Below are 26,068 nucleotides of genomic sequence, written 5' to 3' on the forward strand. Positions count from 1 at the left end.
TAAACTTCCTTTTATTATATGTAAATTTCATTTTATTAATTAAGTATATTTAAAAACCGGACGCACACGCGACGTTTGACCCGTGTCATCCGGATGCCAGACAGTACTCCTGAAAACTATGACGGTCCGGAGTAAAAACCAAACAGTTGGCAGCCCTAGGTAGGACGCGGCAGTCACATACCCCGCCGAGGAGTTTTCTGTAAACGAGCTTCGTCGTCGCCGTCGCGCGCGCACGCATGTATCAACACAGAGACGCACACGCGGTCCGTACAACCGCGTGGTCGATGGGCATCGCCCGCCCGCCGCCGCCGCCGCCGCCGCTGCGCCGGTGAGCCGCTTACGTTACGACCTGCGATGTTGCTGCAATAGTCGGGTTGGGAAACACAGAGCTGGCTCTACATGCCCCGCGTACCCCGCGACACGCGACGATAAACGATCGGGTGGCTTCGACGCGACGCGACACGATCATGATGATGTAAATAAAAAAGAAGATGACCCATTACGTCTAATGCCAGAGATGCGCGAGCGAGATCATTAATGAGCTCAATTCTTCGACTAATCGGAAATTGAATTTCTGCACAATTTCAAGACTTGATTGGCTGACAAGATCTCCACTACCATCAACCCCGCGCAACTACTGCGCATCCGTCGGAATGGGTCACTTTATTATTTACACCATGGATACAATCGCAAACGGAATCAGACGCTTCTGCTATATTCCGCGCAACGTAAAGGCTAATCAATGTGCTTTCTGCTCCGTTTCTTCCTTTTTGCCTCTTACTGTTATTGCTTTTTTGCCTTTTGCTGCTATGTTATCGACAATCGTGTGTTTTTTGTCACTTGTTTCTTATTTCTTTTGGAGTTCGTCAGCTTTCATCTCGCCAATTTCCATAAAACAATGCGCATAGAAGTAAAAGGCAAGAAATAGAAAACAAAGAACACATTAACATTGAGACTAATGTGCTCTTTACTGTCGTGGTGCAAAGATTCTATTTCTCACTCAATTTTCACTTCTCGCGTCATCGCCATTTCATTTTACGTTACAACGAAAGTTTGGAAACGATTTGTAGCACTCGAATAGCTCGGATTTCGGTGTTTTATGTAATGTTGTTGTTTACCAGGTATCGAAAACACAACGGTTCGCCGATGTAGGATCGTAGGATTTAAGCTCTTCGTGTATTCAAAGGCATGTTGCGATTTACCAACTGGATGTAATGTAAATAAGCCAAAGTCAATGTAAACATCTAGGTAATAACTGTCCGTCCAACCACGGTGATTATATTTCCATTTCTATCTAGTATTTTTGAACGCTGAATTTGAGGTATCGTATTCCGATCGCGAGCGAAGGTATCAATCGTCGAAGTTAGTTCTCCCGTGAGAATATCAGATTAAGGAAACTAATTAAACTATTTGCCATATATGAAATACCCACTCGCAGACTTATACACAATATTATAATACGCATAACAATGAAATACAGTATATTAAATGTATTGTATACTATATCGTATATATTCGTAGTAAGGTAACTGTACTCAATATAACTGTTTCTAAGTAGTTACGTGATAAATTGAACAAATAATGCTAGTTCTAGTATATCGTACAGGCTGTCAATGTAACTTGTTTGCAACAGTTGACTGCTCAGTTTATGTATTCTGTTATTAACAGCGAGGTCAAAAGTAGAATTTTCGTGATTGTGTTTCTCATGATCTATGATTTCGTAGGAAAGTTACTGCTTCCTATAACTACCAAGTGATGGTTATTAATGTCCGCAGGCCATATTATTGTAGCTCTATATTTACTTTACAATGCTGTATTGAATATATATATTCGTTGTAAGATAAGAAAAGCAATACGGCCAAGACCAGTACACACACATCGATTATATTTTTTTGGTACTTTTATTACTACAGATCATAATTTTAATTCACCTACTAATTTGCGATTCACAAGTCATGGTTTTAAGAGGAAAAAATTAAGTCAATTGTGGAGTTAATTGTACTTAATAGATTGTTGACGAAAAGAGTTTCTTTGTGTACTTTTAATATAGCAATAAATATGTCTCAGCGTACTAAACTTATAAACTTACTAATGTAACTGGATCATTTTATTATCCAGTTTTCTATCATTTTTTGCAAAAAAGAAAAAATATGTAATTAGGACATATTGAGTACCTATTTTTTCTAAAAGTCTTTATTGCATCCATATAAATATTTGAAGTTGTCCAATTTCAAATATTTTTATTTAATATATAGAAATGTTACCTACTTTGAATCTGGCCATTTTTAATTTTGGACTGAACAAAGAATCAGATAAAAATCTCAAGGCTTAGATACAGTTATCATACATAATGCAATTAATATATCAAATACAATCTAATATTCGAGTCTGGATCAATTATCTCGATTTAGATATCTAATGATGGTTTAAAAGCTTAAACGGTTATTTTATTATTCGATCATCACTGTTATTTCAAAACCAGATCAAAAACCAATACTGCACTTAATCGCATACGCGATAATTCAATGAGCATACTTTTTTAGAATTCAATTTTTCTTGACAATTGGGCTCATTGGATTATCATGTCATCACACTGATCTGTAAATTTTTTAAGCGTGTTAATAGCTACAAGATATAGAAATTTTCCAATTTCTAAAAATCTTCTATCCTGCAACCAATCAACACGCTTCAAAAATTTGTCGCACGACAAATATAATCTTATTGTAGTGTTTGTAAAATTAGGTCGTGTTGCTCGAAATCCCTAAAAATATTTGCACTTAAAGCGAGATAAATATACATTCGAGGAGAAAGAGAGAGAGAGAGAGAGAGAGAGACGACAAAGATACTAATTGTCAATAACAGATAACAAAATGACACCCGTCACTATTATTGGCAGGGATTCGTGCATACCTAAGCACGATCCTGCGTCCCGTCGTCGTCGCCGCCGTCGCGGAGCCGTATTCCCGAGCCACCGCGATCACAGGGGAAGCGGAACCGAAGGCGGCCGAGCGCGACCGAAGAGCCGCGTGCAGCGCTTACGGGGAAATCTGTTCGCGACGGCAGCGACGACGACGACGGGTCCAGGGTGTTCCAAGAGCGGAGGAGATAGCGGCTGAACCGAATTTTCAAACGTGATGCTATCCGATCTCGTAGATGTAGATGGTGTGCCAGCGAATGCCGCGAACGCGCGACAACCGCATACGATAATTGTTTGTCACGCGGTTCATCGCGATAACAGGCTTTTTTATCCTTTTTTCTTTTTTTTTCCATACAGAACTGAACTTCTTGTACGATTTAACTTTTTCCTTTCACATCGGAGAGAAAAAGAGAGAAGATAAACCGTGCGAGAAGTTCAGTTCTAGGATGTGAAAAAAAACAAACCTAATAAGTTAAATGATATCACACGATGATTTATTTACGAGCTCGGATCCAGCATCCTCTCCCCCTTCCCCCTTCTCTTCCTCTCGAGTTCGTTCTCAATTCGCGGAACGCGTTTATCTCCGCGCTCACTTCTTAGCACCATCATTGAAATTTTCATCAAACGAAGGGGGCGAATCTGACGCGCGAAGAATAAAGTCACAATAAAGTTTCGCGCTGAAGTTTATCTTTTTAATAATAGATTAGGCAATAGCGTCAAGCGAGATGTTTTTCCCGGGGATTCTGGATAACGCCCGAAAGTCGAGTATTATTATTCACGAATCGCGACTGAATAAAGTGGTGTTGTCACGTGCACCGGATACGTGAAGTCGATCCATGTTGGAATTTAATCGCCGGAGCTATTCATGGAATGTGTCAGAGATCAATTTATTTCGTCATTTTACGTGTAAATAAATGAAGTATCGAAGTGGAGTCATCGGGAAGCGCATATTTTATGAGACACTACGTGTACCTTTATGTTAGAGAGAGTATCGGGATAAAATATGAAAATCTCGTAAAATATCCACTTCGCGTCCGCACGCAGCGAGGATCTTAGCTAATAATTTACATGCAGACTGATGAGGAAACTCGATTTACGTTAGAAAAAAGCGCTTCCAATTTAAAAGAATAAGGGGAGCTTGCGCTTTGGGAGCTTGCGCTTTTTGTTCCCCAGCGGGACGCAACGGCGGAGCTCCATTTGTTAGCGAGATAGCCCCCCGACGAATCTTCAAATGACCAAAAAAGAATTCCATCTCTAATAGTTTTCCTGTGAGGAAAAAAGCTCGTAACGTTTCACCGTTCACGCGGATCACCCTATAGGTGGCATGGGGTTTTAGTTCCGCCCGGTACCGCAGATGGCGTTAGGTCGGCGCGCTAAATATACGGGCGCTTGCGTACCCCGCGCCAGTCGCGGATCGGTCTTCGCGTCAGTGTGGCTGTAGGTTCGTATTCCCCGCCGTCGCCGCTGCTATTACCACGTCACGTCTCTCTGTTTTCGTTCTCGCGAGCGACCGGCGCGGCGGCAGGCGGTCAGGCAGGCAGACGGGCAGCCTGACGAGAACGCGAGAAACGCGAGAGGTCCGTGGAAACGCGGTACACCGCGGTGGTGCACCGGGCACCCACGGCGGAGTGACACCCGGGGCAAATGGGCGTCCGCGGCCGTCGTCCGGGCTAACGTCCCACGGGATACATCGCGTTCGCGGGGAGTTAACGGTCGTTCCCCCGGCTCGTTTCGAGTGACATTCGCGGCGCGCGGCGATAAACATCGATCGAGCCATCGTTCGCTCGCTCGCTCACCTCGTTCATCCCACCATCGCCACCATCACCACCACCGCCACTACCATCAGTCTCCCGCTTCGATCGAGGATCGCGCGGTCTCCCCCGCGCGCGCGAGATGGATCATCGGACAGCGGAACAGCGGCGCGCGCGCGACTGTTGACGCCACGCCGACCGACCAACCGACCGCGCGCCGCGCGGCTCTCCGAGTCGGATTATTCTCCCCCTCGGCGTGCGCTCGGCGTTCGTCGCTCCCGTAGAGAATGGACACTCGTCGTCGTAACGACGGCGTTGTCAGCGGCGCGGTGCGCGCATCGATCAACCCGTGAGGGAAGCGGGCGACCCTCGTCGCCGTAAACGAAGCGCGGACGAGACTAGAGGAGAGAGAGTTGAATTCCCCGGCTCCGCAGTTCAGTTCCGCGTTCACGTTATTATCACGCGCTAACGGATACGACGAGAGGTAACGTACGAGAGGAGGGGAATGGATTTTCGCCGCCGCTCTCGTCCCCGTGCAATGGCAGACGCGGCCGCGGACCGGCCGCGACGGGCCACCCGTCTGAAGTGAGCGACGGATCCCTGTCGCCGTCGCTCGCCACTGCTGCCACTGCCGCCGGTGATCTAACGGCGACCCGTATCGATATCCCCCCCGCGCGTGTGTGCGTGGCCGCGCGTCAAGACGCGGCGCCAAAGAGTGTGTCCGTGGTGCATCGAAATAAGAAGAAGAGGAAAACGTCTGTCCGTCCGTTCGTCCGTTCGTCCGTCGACGAGGAGGACATCGGCCGTCGTCGTTGTCCGTTAACGAGATCGTCGTCCGACGGCAGCCCGATGACGCGCGAGTGTTGATCGTCGGCACTCCGGGTGCCTTCTATCTCGTTTCGGTTGTGCGTGCGTGCGTGCGTGCGTGCGTGCGATCTCGGACAGCACGACGGGGAAGAAAAAGGGTACGACGCACGACGGGGGCAGCCCTCGGATACATTAATGAAGATGTGCCGCGGATTGATCGATCGGTTGCTCCTGCTAGCGGCGTTCGGCATCACAGTCCAAGGTACGCTGATTTCTCTACTCTTTTCATTCCCCCTTCTCCCTCACCCCTCCCCTTTGTCCTACCCTCGCAGCCCTCGGCAAGTTCTTCCCCCCTAGCGTGCTTTTACGGTCCATCGTGCCCCGCGCGCGCGTCGCGCCGTGCGTAAATAATATCGTGCGTATACAGGGTGTCCTCGTTGCACGCGGCGCGACGCGACGCGACAGATTAAACGCAATTCCTGATTTTCCCACGAATTTTCCTCTCTCTCTCTCTCTCTCTCTCTCTCTCTCTCTCTTCCCGCGATAGCGTTTACAACGGACGCCAGCACTGGATTGCTCTCTCGGCTCGAAAACACCGAGCGATTCGATCAGCTCTCCACGACGACAACGACGGCGGCGGCGGCGGCGGCGGCGGCGGTAGCGAATCCTATTCGCATAAATTGATTTGCTCACCCTGTCTCCCTCCCGTTGTTTCGCCGATCCATCGAATCCGCACAAATCGAGTTCGCGCGTAACGAGAACGCACTTTGCACATCAAGCATCACACGGTTAAAGTCGTCGAGGGAAAATGGGAAACCACGGACGACGATTCCCGCCGTCGCTCCCGAGTAGCTGCCACGAGTACACTTAAAAAGTTGGAGAAATCGGGGAGGAAAAATGCCGTCGCTCTCGTGTCGCGACACAATGAAAGATGGGCCCCGATATCTCTCTCGTCGATTCTGCCGTATTTATTTACAATGGTAGATTAACTCGCGCGCGTGTAGTCAAACATTTGCGTTTTAGATAAAACAGGGGAGATAAGATTCGTGTAGCGCGGTACGAGCGGGGGATATAATGATTAACGTCTCGGTTGTGCAGCAAGAACAAAGATTTTTCAAATACGTATTTCTGCGTATAATAAATAGAAAGGGGGGAGGGCGCGAAAGAGAGAGAGAGAAAATAATCCGCGCGGTGACAAATTAAACTTTTCCCTCAATCTCTAACCGTAGAGGTTACAACGTTGGTTGCACGTAATTAGTTATAATGTGAAACGAGTTATAATTCACGAACTTGCTGTGTATTTTTACCGCAACGTCACCGCCGCGTGTGTACATTTATTATTAATTGCATCCAATCGTGTAACAAATAATGTATAATTGATTAAACTGCAAGCAACTTTTAATCGCTTAAACGGGGAGCGATTGTTAAAGGCTTCGGAAGAGCGTTGTTTCGATTCGCAAGCCTCCATTAATACTCACACGTATACGGGCCCCGGTATCATCTCCTCGTCCGAAATCAATTCTATTAACCCTCAATTACTTTGATGAAGGCACATCTGACCCCCAGATGCAGATAGCTCGTGAGATATCACTTTTATCTTGAACTCTGTGACTCGTTATATTGCTTAAATTATTTTCGCTTTTCCCCATCCCCTTCCCCTTTTTTTCCCGTACTTCTAATTAGGCGCGCGAGTTATTTCCTTTGAAGATGACACACGTGAATTTCGACGAGTTTATTAAATTTTACCTGAACTTTCTTTTTTTTCCACCAAAAGCTTTATTGGTCAAAGCGCAGTCCGATTATTCTTGGCGGCTAATTACGAAACCGGCTTCGAGTTGCGCTTTTCAAATCGTAAACGTAAAAAAAAAAAAACATGACGTTATTTCTCTGCGGAATCATAACGTTGCATTTACGCTGTTTAAATCGAAAATAAACGAGATTTAAGCTTTCGGTGAAACAAATTGCTTTTTGAAAATCCGCGTAATATAGGGACGCGACCAAGCACACAGTGTTTGTGGCCCTCGCGGTGTTTTCGAGATCGTTTACGTTCTCGCGTTCAAATGCACTGAACATATTCGAACGTATAAGCGGCATCATTCGCTCGCGCCAGTTACACGTTGCATTTTACATTTTATCGCGACGGCCGGCGATACCGGGTGTAGGAAAAACAAGATTCGTCGAATATTAAGGGAAAGTTCCGACGGTCGGGTTATTTATTTTAGTAGTTTCCATGCTGCAGCCGCCTAAAAATAGACGATACGCAGAGCGGGGTAGGCCTCCTTGTAGTGCTTTATTTTTGTTTGCAACGCGATGTTTATCGTTATTCAAGCAAAACTACGAGTCTCCATTCTTATGCGTCCACCGCATTGTGCTCCGCGCGCGTAGGCAAGCATTTGGTTTTCAAAACATTTCGCGTTCCCTCTCCGCATTTGTTTCATGGCCCTTTTTTTGTAGATGCAATTCCGTCGCGGCTTATAAACGCGAATTATGCGTTTGCGGAATTAAATATAAATCCTTCTGTGTCGTATATCGGAGAATATGATAGAAAGTTCAAGTTTTGGAGACGTAGGGCTGGTTGTTGTACTATATGGTAATTTACCTAATGGATAAATGGGGCTATGTCTACACGCAGACATGTAATGGATGTACAGACATAGATACATTTATCCATTAAATAAATTACCGCATAGTCTAACTGAAGATTGAACAACCGGCTAATATAATTTTGCATTTGAAAATCATTTAAAGGGCTTCTTTGCTACGAAAACCAAACGAGTCTATTTTAGAAAAAAAATCTGGGTTATAGATCCAAATTTTATTCTCTGACAGGAGTATCGCGAACAATTTTCTCCTGGCAAGAATCAAATAAAAAACGGGAAATATAGACAGGCAACGGATATAAAATTTCCACAAGAACTGAGTTCAAAGGTTTTTTTCTTTTAACTGAATCTTTAAAATAGTAATCAAAGCTTTACTTTATACTTATTATACGTTTGAAGAAAAATTGTTATATTTACACAAAGACAAGTCTAAAAGATTATTTTTGTTAAGAATAAATTGCAAACTTTGTTAACAAAAAGTGAAAAAGTTATTGCTTTATACTTTAGCATTATTAACGTTTATAGATAAAAAAGTCTTTCAATTCCGCTTTTCCATTCCTCATGAGAATCGATCCCACCTTTGAATTAGAAGTCTAAAGCGCTATTGTCTGCATCACAGGGCTTTTACATTGTAAAAAATGTAAAATATTATGTGAGATGGAGATAATAAATATAACATTCCTTTAAGAACCAAACAAGTCCAAAGTCTTATTTTCTTTTAAATAAGTCTTCATAATGTTAATCAAAGCTTTTGTTTTTATGCCTATTATATGCCCGGAGAAACATTACAACATATTTTTACAAAAGATAAGTTTAAAGACAAGTATAAAAGATTATTTTTGTTGAAAACAAATTAAAAAAAAATTTGTGTAGAAGTGAACAAAGTTATTGCTCTATACTTTAATGTTTTCTTCTTTACCTTTAGCATTATTAAGGTTTATAAAAAAAAGAATCTTTCAATCCCACTCGTGTTTCATTCGTGGTGGGGATCAAACCCACGACCTTTGGATTAGAAGTTAAACGCGTTCTCCTTTGCGCCCGAGGGATTTTACATTGTAAAAATGTGAAATGTTATTGGATAAACAAGTAATATAACATTCCCGTAAGATCCAAATCAATCAAAGGGTTTTTTTTTCTTTTTTTCTTTTCTCAAAATGTTAATCAGAACCAACTTTGTTCTTATACCTATTATACATTCGAAGAAAAATTACTATATTTATACATTACACGGTTTGAAGGCATGGAAAGTTTTGTTTTTCGTTTTTTAAATTTAACTTCTGTTGGACTTGTTATATTCTTTTCTTTTATAGGAAACCTTTCATTATATATCCGTTGCCACTCGATCAGAAAAGATCACCGGCTTTTCTGCCGCAATGAACGCCTTCGTCTGTGACTGGTATTTCGCGAATTGGACGAAATAATATTCATTGCTTAGTCAACTATTTCCATTTCCTTAAGGAAGTATGCAACGAACTCACAGTTGAACGAGTTATATCGATTTCCATATAATTACGCGCGTGTGAGGGAAATAAAGGTGGGTGGCACGCGACGATTATGTTAAGGCAGGTTGGACAATGTGTAAATGATAAATTAAGCCAAGTTTATTCCGTTCCGTAACTACGTAATTCCTCGACTCTCTCTCTCTCTCTCTTCTCTCTCTCTCTCTCTCTCTCTCTCTCTCTCTCTCTCTCTCTCTCTGCCTCTCGCGTGTTTTGATCAGGCTGTCGGCTACCTCGTTTCCGCGTCCGCGTCTTTTTCTCCTTATCTTTCTAACTCTCGCATGACCGCTCACCTTTTACTACGAGTCCCGATATAATTGCCGTCGTGTTATTGGTTATTACACGGCGCCGAGGCGCGACGATGACGACGACGACGACGACGATCCGTCGTCCTCGGTCGGAAACACGTTTTAAATGGCCATTACGGCGATTGATCCCTCGACGCGCACTCCGCGATTAATCTCCTTCAATCGCCGCCGCGACGACAATGCGTGTTGGAAAAAAAAAGAAAAGAGAAGAAAAGAAAAACCGTGGCTTACAACGAGGAGAAAAGCCGTCGTCGTCGTCGTCTCCGCTTTCGCAGGTGTCCGTGCACGCTGACGCGCGCGCGTAAGAAGCTATCCCGGGCTCCTCCGGACTATTCATGCTCCCTTAGAGATCCTTTTCACACAGGCGGTTCTCTCTTTCAGCCTCGCGCGCCATATTTACCGGCTTCCCGAACAGGAGACGCGCGTATAAGCGAGGATGTACAAAGTGACAGTTTTATAAGACGCGAGTTAAAACGCATATCTCGCCTAAAGCACGTCTCGGCTTTACGGCCAGGCGAGACGCACGCACGCACGCACGCGGCGGGGCTGAAATTTTTTTCCAAGTATCGCTATCACCGATTGAAATTATCGATGCTAGAAAGTAACTAAAGGCTACCGAGAGCGCCTCGCGCCAGGATATTTACACACGTCTCGGAAATTTATGCGAATGATTCGGAGTTTTGAGAGAATGTTTGTTAAAACGTGGGAGAATAACTCGCATAAAATGCGATTTAAACGTGATTTAGTTAAATTACTTTCGCCAAAAGGATTTCTATAACACATCGGGAGCGTTCCACATATTCCGAACTTTAAATTACGTTTCTCCTCTCGACGTATACCTTTATATATAAAACGTTCGCGTCCTCCAGCCTCGTCGCTCTCACGCTCGCAGAGCGCGGCTTTTCGCAAAATTAGCCGCCGCGGACGGAAAATTTCGTCAACGACATGGCAAACGCGAATATCGGCCGTATATCGCTTGCGTGTATAGCGATACAGAGAACGCCCGAATTTTCGCATCGCCTAACTTTACGAGGCATTTTCCCGGCCGCGAACCGGCGCCGAACCGCCCCGTCGTTGTCGATACTGCGACTCCCCTGCCTTTTACGTCGGGAGAGACATAAAATACATTTACCGCGCATTTTTGCTCTTACCCGCGGAAGCCGGACGGGGGGATGGAGGGCAGCATACTTGCGATGAAAGTGTTTGCGAACTAGAGAAACCACCGCCGTCGCGAGCAGCGGCCGGTTAGGCGTGGTTACGCTGCTGACGCGCGATTTGCAACGCACGATGCTCGCGACGACATTCCGCGTATCGTCGCAATAAATCGTCGTCTTAATCACGCCACCGCATTTAACATTACGTTGAATACCGTGTGCACTGTGTGATAAAACGCTTCTAAAAAACGTCACGATTTACCGTTAAGACTATTAGAACAAGATTATGCGACTTATACCCTCTCTCGCAATGTTTATAGTTATTTTTACATTTGTTATCAGCATAATGCGGACTTCAAAAGTAGGACCCAGGAATTAGATATGTTTATCGCTATACGATAATATCGAATAATCGATATTTTTTTTAATATATATGTATATAATTATAAATACAGATCTGAAAATAATTCTGTTAGTGATAAAAAAACACTGAGAAAAAGAAACCTAAAAATTTATTTACGAAATGTTAAGAGGTTGATTCCACTTAAATAAATCTCTTATTTAAATACGGGAAAATAAAATTTTATTTCTAGAAAATAAATCGTGTATTTTATTTTTGAAATAAATATTAATAGCAAATAATTATTAATTTTCTCGAAATGAGTTATTTATTGTTACAAACAGTATGAAAACTTGTTTCAATTCTTTTGATTCGATAAATTTCGATCAATTAAATTACATTCTACTGAATAACTTTTATTTCTTTTCACAATTTAATTTTATCCGATTTGATAATGGTATTATGGTATTACGAGCGTGGATACATCACAATATTATTGAAATACTCGTACACATTTTTATTTGAATATATTTCGTTATTATATTTATAAAAAATATGAGTTTCTATAAAAAAATGCAGAGATATATATTACGTAGATATATAATAATGTGTTTAATATGTATATGTTTGCATTTTCTATAGAAATTTATGGATTTTTGTAGACAACGTGTTATATATAACACATTCGTGCTTATGCAGCTTATAGCAAAGAAAAGCAACAGTTTGTCTATATTGAAAGGCGCCACTGATGATCCAAGTAAGATATTATGATGATGACTAACTTACTTATTAAATTGTCACTCCAACGATCTAGATATAACAAATTTAATATATGTGTCAATTTGTCTTTCCATAACTTATAGTACTGCAATAAATCACGCGGAACCGAACGACACGCCGAACTACACTGCACTTAGTCCATCAAGCTCGCTCTATTGCATGACGCAATGCAAATAACTGTCATATAACTTTCAATTCAAACAAATAAAGGCTTGTTTCTAAGGATGTGTGATTTCCGGAAATAAATATTTGCTTATAAAGACCAACCTTGTTGTGATTAAATATTCTATTGCTACAAAAAATACAAGTTTGCCTCAAGTTAATTTACTTTTCCAGCAACAATTAAACTAAATTGTTTTTACAATTAATAAAAAAATAACATATATTTCACAGAAATGTAAATTTCGTCACAATCAATTTTTTTTATAACCATTATAAATATTGAAGAAAAATCACAAGAGTAACATTTGTTTCTGAATATTTCGACTTTTTTCTCTCTGAGCACAATGGACTCTCGAGATTTAAAAAATACATTTCGGTGGCTTTCCAGCAAGAGACACAAAACGACACAGGAGTTATTCTGTTTTTGTTTGACATTCAATGAGAGACAAAAACGGAATGATGGAGTCGACTCCTGTGTCGATTTGTATCTCTTGCTGGAAAGTTCCCTTTATTATTCTCTCAAAATAAATTGAAATATTCCTCTAAGATTTGTTCTTCTTCCAATTTCTTAAAGTTACGTCTACATGTCAATACACGGTGACAATTATTTATTGATTGATTGATCGCACACTTGACGGAAAGACTGTTGGAAGAATGATGTTCTTTTTGTGATAGATTTATTTAAACAATATCACCGAAAAGGGAAGATTGAAAACATATGCGTTTTTGTAATTATTGCATGTAATTATAAGTATTTAAATATGCACTCATTAATTCACGCGAGAAAAACAGCAATGGCTCAGATAAGCAGTCTTGTTAATTTTTAATTTTAGAAAATACAATATTTAAATAGGGCTGAGAATCAAATGCGGTTATTAATGTACAGTTCCAATTATAAACTTTTATTAAATTTGTTAAATATAAAATTACTTAATAAACGATGAACATTTTGACTCACTTCGGAGTTATACTCAGTGTAACAATATTACCGAATTACTCCGACATTGTGTCATTCACTCATGTCATTCACTCCGACTTCGTCCTCAGTCCGATAACGGCTGAGCGAGTTACCATATCCGAAGTGGCATCTTTCAAATGTAAAATAATGTCACAGAAGGTGAAATGCTTTTGAAGTGACTGCGAATGAGTAAAGAAGTTTTAGATCCTAATAAATTCAATATATATCTGCGTGCTAACTTAATTTGTAGACAAAAATCCACAAAGAAACGTAATTATTGTTAAATATTTAGCTGATCGTTAAACATCTAAAAATGTATTTAATTTTATTAACTACCGAAATAATCATGTAGAACATTTAAACCGATAGCTAAAATGTCAAGATATTTTGCAGAATTGCTCATTACGCTTGATTGTTCTACATAATTATTTTAATGGCACAAAAAAATTATTTGAAGATTTGTATCTAGTTAAATTTGTAGATACTTCAGCCAAACTGTTTTTTCATTTTCTTTTGAAAGAAAGTATCTTTTTTATATGGAATATTACACTGAGAAAAAAAGTTATTAACTTCACTAAAATTTTCAACTTAATTAAATTTTTTTAGTTCACACACGTACACACAAGTATTTCATGTAATTTAAGTTAATTATATAAATGCTTAAACTGAAATTCAAGTATTTTATGTATTTGAGTTAAATAGTTGAGCTGAAGAAATTTAATCAAGTTGAAAAATTCAGTCAAATAACTTTTTTCAGTGTAAGGATTAATATGCTTAACAAGTCGCTATTGCTCGTAAATCAGATTCTGCATTATTCGCTGAAAGACAGTCTGATTTCATTGCTATATTTAGAACTAAATCAACCAGTGATACATGCACTGTTTTTCAGAGAGTGCACTGATTTCAATCTGAAAATATCACCCCGTTTTAATTGGAATCACAGTGGAAGACTGAATAGTCACTGATGATCACAGTTATAAGTATAGCATTGCAAGTCGGTAAGATTTTCACAGATTTAGAGAGTAGATTAAATAGACTTAATGTTATTTAAATCTCTCGGAAGCTACAATCGATCGCTCGGTGCGCGGTGCTCATTTCTTTGTCGAGCGGAAATTCTGTCCAAACCGGGACGAGTCGCGGAGTTATAGTCGTCGTCGGGTCGTCAAAGGTTACCACGGATGTGCGGTTAACAGTGAGACGCAACGAGGGATACGAGGCTTCGCTCCGTGAACCAGTTCCGACTTTATCGATGCACCCGCACTCTCGGAATATCGCGTACGCGGCCGGCGAAACAAAAACGGCACGCGGATGAATAATTTATGACGAAGACGACCACCACTGGGTTGCCGACTCCTTGCTCTCTCTTTCTCTCTCTGTCCTATCTCTCTGCCTCTCTCGTCGTGTTAGACGACAACGAACGCGGACGCGTACACACGAATAATTAATCACCATCTATAGTAGGAATCTAAAGATAGTGTTTCGCGACTGACTGACGTGTACATATGGTCTTTGTTCCGCGGTTCGCTCGGCTCGTAAAAACGGCACGTGGATAATGCCGAGAGTTTCAACTACGAGACAACGGCAGCGCCGTCATCTAAAAAAAGGGTATCTCCTCTCTTTCTTCTGTCGATGAAAGCGTCGTTTCACGTAAACACGTCTGCCCCCCTGTCCCATCCTTTTTGCACGACGTTGATATTCGTGATACGCAATTAACTCGTGTCGAACGGCGTGACAAAGTTCAATAAAGGTTCCCGTTTACTCGAACAATTTCGGATACTCGCTCGTAATCATCGGAGACAATCATCCAATTCAAGGTTTGAAACAGGTAGTCTGATGAATTAAATTTCAAAGTATTTTGAAAGCCTCAATGCGATAATAGTAAACTTGATAACAGAAATAATAGAAAGAATAGAATAATACATAATACGATAATAATAGAAATCTGATATATATCTCGGTAGAGCCGTCTTATAAACCGCATCACGCCCGACCAGCTGGTATAATGACAGATATTATAGATCGACTTATATTCCATATATGGTTTATAGAACTTATGTATAGTCTGAATTATAAAACAGCTGCCGATGTCTCCACAGTTGCATTCACGTTACTGATTAAATTGCGGGTCTGCTTCTATTCCGTCTAAGCAAATAGGAAATAGACTGAATGGAAAATTATGTAACCTTCGTTGTTAAAGAGCGGAATATAATAACGTTTACAATAAGTACATATCGTGCATATTTATCCATGATATTCGTTATAATGTAACACGCAGAAAATTATTCTGTGAAATTGAAGAGTTTCCTATAAAAATCAAACAAGAGGTAAAATATTCAGGAAACAAGAGACTTCTCATTTTCAAACTGTTCATTGCGTAAATATGATTATTTTTTCCCCGACATATTAATAGCAAAGTTGTAAGCTTTAATATTTGAAAACCTTTTTAAAAGGAACAAAAATAAATTGTATAAATGTTATGAACTTGCTTGGTTCTTGTGACAATTTTATGTTAACTAACCGCTTATCTTACAATATATTTTACAATTTTTATATTATTAATAATGATAAAAGTGAAGAAGGAAATATTATTTGAAGTATAAAACTGTAACTTTTTTATTTACCTTTTATTTATAAAATTTTTTCAAATTGATACATTTCTCTATAATATTTCTCTCAATATAAATTTAGTTTTACGCAGGTTAGCTTTAAAAAGCTAATATAATTTAAAAAATTGGATTTATTTGATTTTAAAAGAAATATTTAAATTGGGAATGCTTTTTTATCTGAAATATTTTATAGAGAAGTCTCTAATGTATTTTGACATAGTGGTGAGTGTGAAATAGATTGTTCCAAAAGTGGAATAAAATTTTTTTTGTTGAGCAAAATTCTTTTTTAGAAATATTTAACGGCAGGAAGCTGAGTATCGTAGATAAAGATTTTTTTTTAATGAAATTTAATTTGATTTAGTTGTCTATTCATGATGTACTTTATTTTTAACCGTAAGTAAGTCAAAATAAACTAGATTCTTTTAGAAATCCCAAATTGAAATTCACTCTGGAGCTCTTATCGGAGGCAATGAAAAATTCAAAAGTGCAGAAAATATGGCGATGCGATTCAACCTTTTACAGTTAGGTGAGAGAAACCAATAACAGGAAAACGATTGTTTGATTCACCGTTTTATGAACTTGGTAAAATCTTCAAAAAAAGGGAGGAAAAAAAGAAATTTTTAACTCAACTCTCTCAAAAGGATAGGACGGGGCACACATTCACGTGTCGAACCATTTAATCGATTAGACGGTACGCTATCGGGGAATTCGATGCAAATCTCACGAAACACCGTGTACCGTGAATACCGAGACACGAACGGACACGGCTGGGAGGGATAACGGAATGGGACGGCTGTACGTTGTCTTTCGCATATTGCGGCGTCCACGAGAGGAATGTTAGTTACTTCGTCACACACTCGACCCGTCCCCTCGCACCTTAGCACGTGTGCGCGACTGCATCGAGCACTCCAATGAGATATGCCGCGTGTCGTTAGGATGCATTCTCGCGCTCGAATCTTTTTTCCTCTCTTTTCGCTCTCTCCTGCTCTTTCTCTCTCTTTCTCCTTTTTCCCTTCCTCTCTCTCCTCTTTTTTACCCGCCATCTGCCATTCGCACTCACTCGCGTCGCCGGCGAGGAATCCGAATGAAGACTAAAAAGGGCTGATCAGAACTTGCTCGAAGGCAGGGCCCCGTTCCTTTCTCGCGCGGAATGACAAGTGACTTCGCGTTATCTTTCACGGGGCCGCGACACGTACGCGCGAAGATACGCGTGTCGGCCTGGGTCGTCGGCGAATTCGAGCCCTGGAAATTAATCGCGGAGATTACGCTCGTTCGAGAATCGAAATCGACGGTGCTATGTATCACTTAGCGTCGCAGCATACGCCATATTTATATCTGCGTGATATTTCACTTTTAAATTTTTGCATCGATTTTTTCTTTTTTGGATTTTTTTTTATGACTTGACCGATGGCACGAATCTTTCGCGCATAACGGTATACTCTCGGTCAGAATGTAACAAACAATTTAAACGCGCTCTATTTTTTTAGCAATTTTGTTAACGTACCGATGATTATCCAAACATTCCGAAATAAAATCTGTCGCTCGATTAAACGATGTATAGAGTGCACTGTGCATTTAATAAAGACTCTGTTTGACCACGTCGGTGTTGAGGGTCAAGGACCCTGCTGGCTGCACCGCGACGTAACGTTAAAAAGTTGGTGGAAACGCGATTTTACGTTTCACGACGTGGTGGTAGTCGTTAAATAAACTGTTAGTGCAGTCTAGCGAGCGCACGGGTTAAACTTTCCTACCGCAAACACCTCCGTCGTTCTCTCGTTCGGGATTTAATGGGAGAACGAAGGTGACGGACTTTGAAGGGCGGCGGGCCGTCAGACACGGGCGGCGGCGACGGCGGATTTTCAGTTATTTCATACGGGTACAAAAGCGAGGTTCAGGCGCGCTTTAACCGTGGAATGTAAAACAGCGTCAGGGACCTCGCACCCGCGAGTACGACAAATCCGAGAATGTAAAGCAGCGGCGGATCTTGTCTCCGCCTTGGGCGGTAAAGCACCTCGGCGTAGCGAGGACAAGAAAACGTCCGCCTCGTTTATTTGACGCGCGCACCCACCGCCGCCGCCGCCGCCGCCGCCGCCGCCCCCGTAATTTGATTCACTTCAGTAATGGGACCGGTATTTGCACTGGCAAAAGTCGGAAATGTACACGGTGTAAGTTTTTATTATTAAGCGCGACCCATCAAATTCCGTTTCAGCAGAAAAACGTATATACCTTCTCTAGTCGCGCGTTCCGCGCAAGATACGGTTTCATAATTTTAATCAACTTTATATTAAGGCGGATCTACGCTATCCGCGCTTCAACAGTAATTCAATTTCATGCCTAATTTCCGCGATATTTAGCGGCAAATTTTCCAGCGTTCCAGGCAACATGGGTATTATTTCCGAAATAATTGCGATGAGGCGCTCTCTCTCTCTCTCTCTCTCTCTCTCTCTCTCTCTCTCTCTCTCTCTCGCAGCAACAACGGAACAACGCGGCGATTTTCCAGGAGTATGCGCTCTTGACTTCCCTGCCAATTAAAATAGACCTTCGGAAAACGGCTTATTTCCAGGCTTGAAACTCTCGCCGCGCGTCACGGTCGTTTACGGCGCGCGCTGCTGCGCGCTGAAAGAAAGCTCTGTCTAAAGTAGCGCGCGATTAGGGCGAGAGAAGACGAAAGGGGGAGGGAGAGGAGAACGCGCTCGTGACACGTATGACACATCAAAGAGACTAATTTAACAAAATGGGGACGCGGGACACCGCAACGTAACGGCGACGCGACAGGAATCGGCTGTTCGCGGGGCCCCAACAGCTTACGTTTTGTTGGCGGCCACGCGTAACGACGACAACGACGACGACGACGATGATGAGCGACCGAGAGATCGCAGAAGATCGCGCGCGATATATCGGACAAAGGAGTCCGTTGTTCGCGCGCGTTGCAGGCCTTCCTTTCCTCGCCGCCCGGTCTCGAGCGCCGAGATCCGCCGAGATGTTTTCTGAACTTCGCCCAGCGGAGCCAGAGAAACCCGGCGTGAGACGTGAGAGCGCTCTCCCTCTCTCTCTCTTTCTTATTCTCTTTCTCTCGTTACGCGCTACTCTTCTGCGAGAGAGGTATTTCCGTCAGAGTAAGTTCGCCGTCGCGTTCCGAAAGGGCATATTAGGTCCTATTATTTCGCGCGAGTACCATTACGGTTATAATACCGCGCCGGCCTGGGCCTCTCTATCAAGATCGAGCGCGTACACAGATGGCCCGTATGAATGCACCAAGAGAGAGAGACAGAGTAATAGTCGCGGATGAGAGGCACAAAGGAAACTCGGAGTGGCGGCGGCCTGAAAATTTCAGCGCGCTTCAGATAGAGATCGTAGCAATATCGTTAAGCGAATGCGTAAGCGTGCACATCTTGCTCCTTTGCTCCTTCGTTCTCTCCATCGATCTGTTAACGGAGGGGTCCCTTCGGCTAATCCGCAGCCGAACCAAACTTGCCGCTGGTAAAAACTCAGAACGTTGTTTTCTCTCGCGCTTCCTACGTCAGAAAACTCTCTCGGAATCAAGATCTCTCTCTCTATTCGAGCAAAATCCATTTTGAACTTGCGTCGTTATCCGCGCTACCACCAATAGCGATTTCGCTGTATTACGACGTATACGTTACCTCGAATCTCCCCGGCGCGCAATAACGCGAGCGTCGATTTTCAAGCGTCGAGCAAGCCTGTAATTAAGCTTCCCATTAACTTTTCGTACCGACATTGTGGCGGAAAGCGAAATAATCCCCTTCACGTGCCGCGACATTCTCGGAGGAGGAGAGAGTATAGAGTCTCGATATGCCAAGATCATCTTATTATTGCGCTATTATACCCTGTCGCTCGCGATTAGGGCGCCTTTAATATTCGATGTTGCGCGCCGCTCTGTCGCGACAGACAATTTCGATGCTGGCACACGCGGTTGGTTGGCTGACTGGCTGACTGGCTGGCTGGCTGGCTAGATGGCTAGATGGCTTGGCTGCCTGGCTGGCCTGGCTGGTTGGCAGGCTGATTGTGGCTCTCTGTCTCTCGTCGAGAGAGAGTAGAACGGCGTCTTTCCCGGCGCGGATACAGCGCGGCAGGACTCGTGAAAGATGTACGGCCCGAAGGTGTCTTCGACCCCGTTAAGTTCCCTTTCTCGACCGTAAAGGCCGAAGATGTGGGGTGCGAGAAGAGAATCGCAAGGGGGAAAACGCACGATCGATAAGAGCGCCTCGTAAGACAATTTCTTCTGGGGCGGTGAGATAGCGAGACAGAGATAGATAAAGAGAGAGAACGCGGGAGCGAGAGAAGCGGCGGCTTCTTTCCACCCATCGCCATTTTAGGTACAGGTGTATGCGTGCGCGCGCACTGGAAGAGAGGACGAGAGAGGAGCAGGCAGGCAGGCAGGCAGGCAGGCAGGGTGGCAGAGAGGTTCGGCGTGGGCGGAAGGGAAGAGATGATGCTCTCTCCCTTCGCACCCTCGCCTCGCCTCGCCTCGCCGAGAAAGGGCCCCTTTTCCGTGAAACGATCGTGTGCGTTAGTCTCCCCGAAACGGTCTTATTTTTTTATAAGTTTCGGCGACCCCGTCTCGAAGGAGTCCCGAAGGGTGCGCGCCGCGAAATTCCGTCCCTTCGTCAACGAACTGACGGCGACTGTGTGCACACAAGACACCCTTCCTTGGAACGTGACTGTCCTTTATACTGGGTGATTTTGCCACGTCGATCGTTAGCATCCGTCGAGATATAGCATGAGGATAAGAAACAGGGAACAAAGAAAAGAAATCGATGCGTGCATGGAACAATATATTCGGAATATGTTTGGGAAAAAAAGTTTTGTTAAAACAATTAAGAACTCGGCTGATTCAATCCATAGCTGTAATATACGGACAGCGAGTTTTCCATGTTAAAGTAGCAAATTAACAGTACATTTGGCTCAAATGTCGATAAAAACAAAAAAATCAATACTGAAAAAGATCAACGAGCATCAAAAGATATTATTTATATACTTCATTTATTTGAGCTAATTTATATAGAAAACGTTTCGACTTTATTTAGCCATCTTTGGCTATTCTTGGATATTGCTAGAATTGACCAAAACGTTTTATATAATTTAGCACAAATAAATTAAGTATATATTTTTTGATAATCGTTAAATCTTTTTCGAGTGTTGTTAAAATAGCCAAGTTTTATAGGTGAATAAAATTAGCGATTATAACTAATCACATTTATTAAAATAGCGCAGCAAATTTGTAAGTACAGCGAGACAACTTTTTGCGAAAATTAATTGAACATATGGATTAAATTTTTAATAAAACTGGTAGCTAAAATGGCGCATACTTTTGCTGCTGTAACGAAGAAAACTTGTTACGTTAGCAACTTTCATTGTGGCAAAGAACTAATTGCTCTAACAATTTACACATTGTTTTCAAACATAATTTCTTTGTTAAACTATCAAATCTCTTTAGTTCTAGATGTTGAACACGCGCAGCAAGCTGTAGCTTCGTTAAACTATCCAATCTATTTTTTTCCTTGTGTTGAAATAACAAATATTTTAAGCATAAATTTAAGAATGTCGTATGTACCGAAAAAGAGAACAGAGAAATCCACGTTGATCTCTCCAACGAACCGTTCGTTCGTATCGCGTATATCGCAATTGTGATTATTTACTAAGTTGGAGCGCAAACTCACCTAACTCGTCTTCCAAAATTCCTCATTTTTCAGAGATTATTATTTCATCGCGCATTAGTTGCGCACTTCGTTCTGTCTCGGCTGTTATTAGGCTCGCGATCGATGAACTTGAGCACGGATTTAAAGCTCTCGAAGCGCGTACCGGGTATCGATAATACGCAATCGGAGGGGGTATTGGTATCCGTAATACGCAATTGAGTACGGGCACGAGTATTTCGAAGCCCATAGTAGGCATCGATAATCGATATCGGGTAGATATCAACCGCCACTTTGAATTCTTTTGACTGGAGTTTCGCAGTTTTTTATGCTCCCGCTGTACGTAGCCCGATTTGTGCGACGCGCGTATTCGACGTTGTAAAACAATATTTCAATTAATCATTTGCGTGATATCGTCAGAGTACAATGAATCGTTGCGCGATAGATTCTCCTTCTGCTCCCTCTTGCTGTAAATAACGATATCTCGCGAGTGAATAATTACATATGAATAGATAGCAAAATCTTTCTTTCCCTCTCTCTCTCTCTCTTTTTCTCTTGTGTTTTTTTTTCTTCAATTTGAACGAAGGAGAAAGATTCAAGTGTTCTCTTAATTGTCAAATTAATCAACTGCATATTCAACAGTTATTCCCATTTTTCTTATCTAACATTTAATCACGTGGAAGCATGACGTTTAATTAACTTTTCGAGCCAGTTCTACTGTCACTTTTCGCGCAAAAAAATGCCAGACCATTTTGCCTGTGGTCAGTTTAAGTATAAATATTTCAACTCTCTCTCTCTCTCTCTCTCTCTCTCTCTCTCTCTCTCTCTTTCAGCCCAAGGCTATGAAATAACATCATTCTACGAACCCGAAAGAACAACGTCAGCAGCGCCGGCATTTTCCGCAAAAATTCCGGCAGAAAATTCCGATATCTTTCACAAGGATTATTACCCTATGAAATGTCGATTATCGAACATCACTTATAACCCGTTATTATTATGATTGACATAATGTTATTAACCAATGGGAAATCGTTTAAAAACTGTGAATTTATATACTGTCGTAGAATGGAGAATTAATTGCGTTATGAAGAATTAATCTGTAACGAGATAGATCCGCTGACAGGTCGATAAAGCGGGAGCAATTTTTCCAAAGCGGATCTCCCGCTTAAATCTAATTGCGCGCGACGCGCGGCGCATTCCGCCGACCGCCTTTTCCTCCACTCGTTCTCGGAGAAATCAGCCCGTTCGTTAGCGGGACGACGACGTAGCCGTGCGACCGTAATAATTTCAGACGCACAAAAGAAGATAACGATCGAGAAGTGGAGCTAACCCGGAGAGGCCACCGGAGAGACCCGCTGCCGCCACCGCCACCAAATTAAAATCACACTAAACTACCGGCAGCGTAGTTGTAATTAAGTATTTCTGTGGCAAAAGATCCTTTGGACGCCTGCCGCGAGAAAGAGAGAGAGAGAGAAAGAGAGATGGAGAAAGTTTCTCTCTTCCTCTCCTTCTTCCCGTCTGTTTGTCTCTTCCATTCCGGCCGATCCCCTCCGATGCACCCACGCGCACGCACACGTGCGTGTGATCGCACGCGCACGCATTTAGCTGCGGAGCCGGTCTTCGCGTCGTCTCTTTCTTTCGAGTCCGTGCGCGCGTGAAATGCGCGTGCCGAGTCATCGTGCAACTATTCCTCCGTTCGTGGTAGCCAACTATCGTCGTCATCAGGCATAAAGGGGGGAAAAGAGAAAAAGAGAGAGGGAGAGAGAGAGAGAGAGAGAGAGAGGTAGAAACTACCGTCAATCTGTGAGGGCACTCTCCGAGTGTCCTCCTTCCCTCCGTATAGATCGATCTAACGGCTGGCCCGCCCGGCCTTTCTTTAGCCTCTTCCCACTTCGGGACTCTCCTCCCCGCAGCAGAACAAGGGAGGAAATGGCGAATTAGAGCGAATGGGAATGATAAGCGCCAGCGAGAGCATGGGAGAGGAGAATGGCGGGAGAGCGGAGAGAGATGGAGAGAGATAGCACGGGTCGGAGCCACCAAACCGACGGTAAATCAATACTGACATCGCGGTCGTGACGCCATACGCCAAGTCATCGGACGTACAACGAGTAGAGAATGGCTATTAAGACTAGCGATACCGACAGCCGTTGGGAAAACACTCGCTATATCTCGCGCGTATCATTATTTGGGGATTAATGTTACGCTCCGATCGATTAGTCGTAGTACACCGCGTCTTCGCCGTCTTCGTGGAACGAAGCGAGAGCCCGAGATCCATTAGCCTTAATGCCTTATCCTTAATGCCGGATTCTTTAACGGAATCCTTCAAACGATCCGAAGGCGAATTTTATACTGTCCCATTTACACCGCCAACTTGAATGGCGAGAATTATTTTCAGCTTTTCAATTGATAATAGAAATTTATTGGCATGCGAGAGATGTGCGGAATTTACATGTTTGACATTACTATTCTGTCTATTCGCGAGATAAAAATGACAAAATTTCGTTCGCGCGCGATATTCAGAGAATTCAAGTCGCTTGAATCATCCGGATATTCCAATATCAGGCCCAGCGATATCCAAATATCGGAGTACGTCCGGAATTCGGAATTGCATTTGCGAAACCCGGTAGCGATACCGTTAGATACGCGAAGTGGTATACTAGTATTGCGTTACGATTCCGCCGGAATCCACGAGACGGAGAGAGACGTCGACTTTATTTCTATTTTATGCGACCGCGTGCGCGTACGTAACGCATATATATATTTCGGCTCCTCGCTTCGCCGCCGTCGCTGCCGCCGCCGCCACGCGCTGCGGCCTATCCGCTTTAAAAAGTTATCGATTGCCGTCCCTCGCGGCGTAAAACGCGCGGAAGTGCCCGGCGCCTGTTATGTACCGACAATGAGAATATTACGTCTCCGGCTGTCGGGAGTCGCATACGCAATTCCTTCCTGTCGGGCGGATATTCCCGACTCCGCTGCGCCTGCCGTACGTACGTACGTACGTTTCGCCACGGGAGATGAGTTCGGTTTTTATCCCGACGGTAAACCTGAAGAGCTCTATTGTGCCGGACGAATCAACCCTCCATTGAATCGCGCCGCTGCCTTCCGGCAACAAATCAACTAAATACAATAAATCGCGCTTTATTAACGAAATCCGACATTTGGGATGTCTTCCTTTCGCTACGAGGAAACAAGCGTGATATTGCTATACGGAAAATAACATTGAAGATTAAGTTATAAATAATTTCCGATTCGCGTATAATGGATAAACGTTCTTTTCTCTCGAATATTTTAAATTAGTTCAATCTCCCGATAATTTAAAATCCACAGAAATAAATTTTCGATATCTGGAGTTACTTTATGGCTCAACTCATATATATATATATATATATATATATATGCGTTCTATCCTTTAATAAATCATTTATTAAAATCATAATTTTGTTATCATTTAATATACTAAATCATATATTAAATTAAAGATATTTTGCGTATTAAAATTTAATTCTTTCGATTTTTATCCATGGATATTTCTAGAAATTTCAAAAGTTTAATTTCAAGAATTAAATTATGTTACATTTTTTTTAAAGCGAAACATAGATATTTATTCTTATCAAGAAACTTGACAATATTTTCATGAATTTTCAAAGATTTTTTTTAATTATTTTAGATAGATAACAAAACAGTGGGACACGTGAGTATTTATAAGGTGTTTTTCACATTGTTATTTATAAATAATTCACGTTTGTTATCGATGTAAATGGAATATATTGAATGCACTGAGACATGTTAATTTTAGAAAGAAAATTTACCTATAAAATCTGCTCTAAACAAAGGGAAAACATCTCGTAAAACGTAATCGCGATTCCGTAATGTATTTTGCAAAAAATGTTTTACATTTTCGACAGGGGGTATTCGCAGAATTTCTAAAACTGCTACAATAACGTTGTCGTCTACGAGAAATGAATTTGAAAATGCCGGAAGTATTCGTAAAGGGAAAAACGATACACGCACCCTGTGTATATCGTTCGTGTATGTACAGCTCTCGGTTGATACACGCGAGAAGCTGAAATGAAACGCCTGGGGGCGATTTAGCGTAGGAGAGCCACGAGCTCGAAGACTCAGCTCGTCGGCGAAATATGAAAAGTCCGTAGGCGGTTTTAATTTCGCCGCGAACACCGCCATTGTTTCCCATCTCTCTGCACGATGCGCGGCGAACAAAAGAAAATCTCGCGCGCGCGATGGCGAGGAGAGCGAACGAGCGAACGAGCGAGCGAGCGGGCTGCGAGCGGGCGTGTGTGCGCGACGCAGGGCGCAGGGCTCGCTCGAGAACGGCGATAGAGCTCGCGAGATATACGCGAGAAAAAGGGCCAGCGAAGGCCGAGAGAGTAGTCGTCTCTCTTCGAGTCTCTCTCTCTCTCTCTCTCTTTCTCTCTCTCTCGGCTCGAGACGAAACGAAACGAGTCGAGGCGAGTCGAGACTCTCGGGGTCCGGATGCTCCGGGAGAGAACATCCGAGCGCGCGAGATACGCCGG

The 26,068-nt window shown here is 42.7% G+C and overlaps 1 protein-coding gene across 2 annotated transcripts in view; it reads left to right on the plus strand.

The window, feature by feature from the left end:
• The window catches only part of LOC105198941 (roundabout homolog 2), a 118,898-nt gene that overhangs the window by 5,468 nt on the left and 87,362 nt on the right, over positions 1–26,068 (plus strand). Inside the window, exon 1 of one of the 2 annotated variants that reach the window (XM_026138763.2) lies at positions 4,152–5,737. The exons of the other annotated variant lie outside the window; for it this stretch is intronic. Coding sequence (XP_025994548.1) covers positions 5,671–5,737 — 67 coding nt within the window. The 5' untranslated portion in view covers positions 4,152–5,670. Of the gene's footprint in view, positions 1–4,151; positions 5,738–26,068 lie in introns of those variants that run through there. 2 annotated transcript variants of the gene reach the window in all.

Source organism: Solenopsis invicta, chromosome 15, assembly GCF_016802725.1.
Source record: "Solenopsis invicta isolate M01_SB chromosome 15, UNIL_Sinv_3.0, whole genome shotgun sequence".
Classification (NCBI taxonomy): Eukaryota; Metazoa; Arthropoda; class Insecta; order Hymenoptera; family Formicidae; genus Solenopsis; species Solenopsis invicta.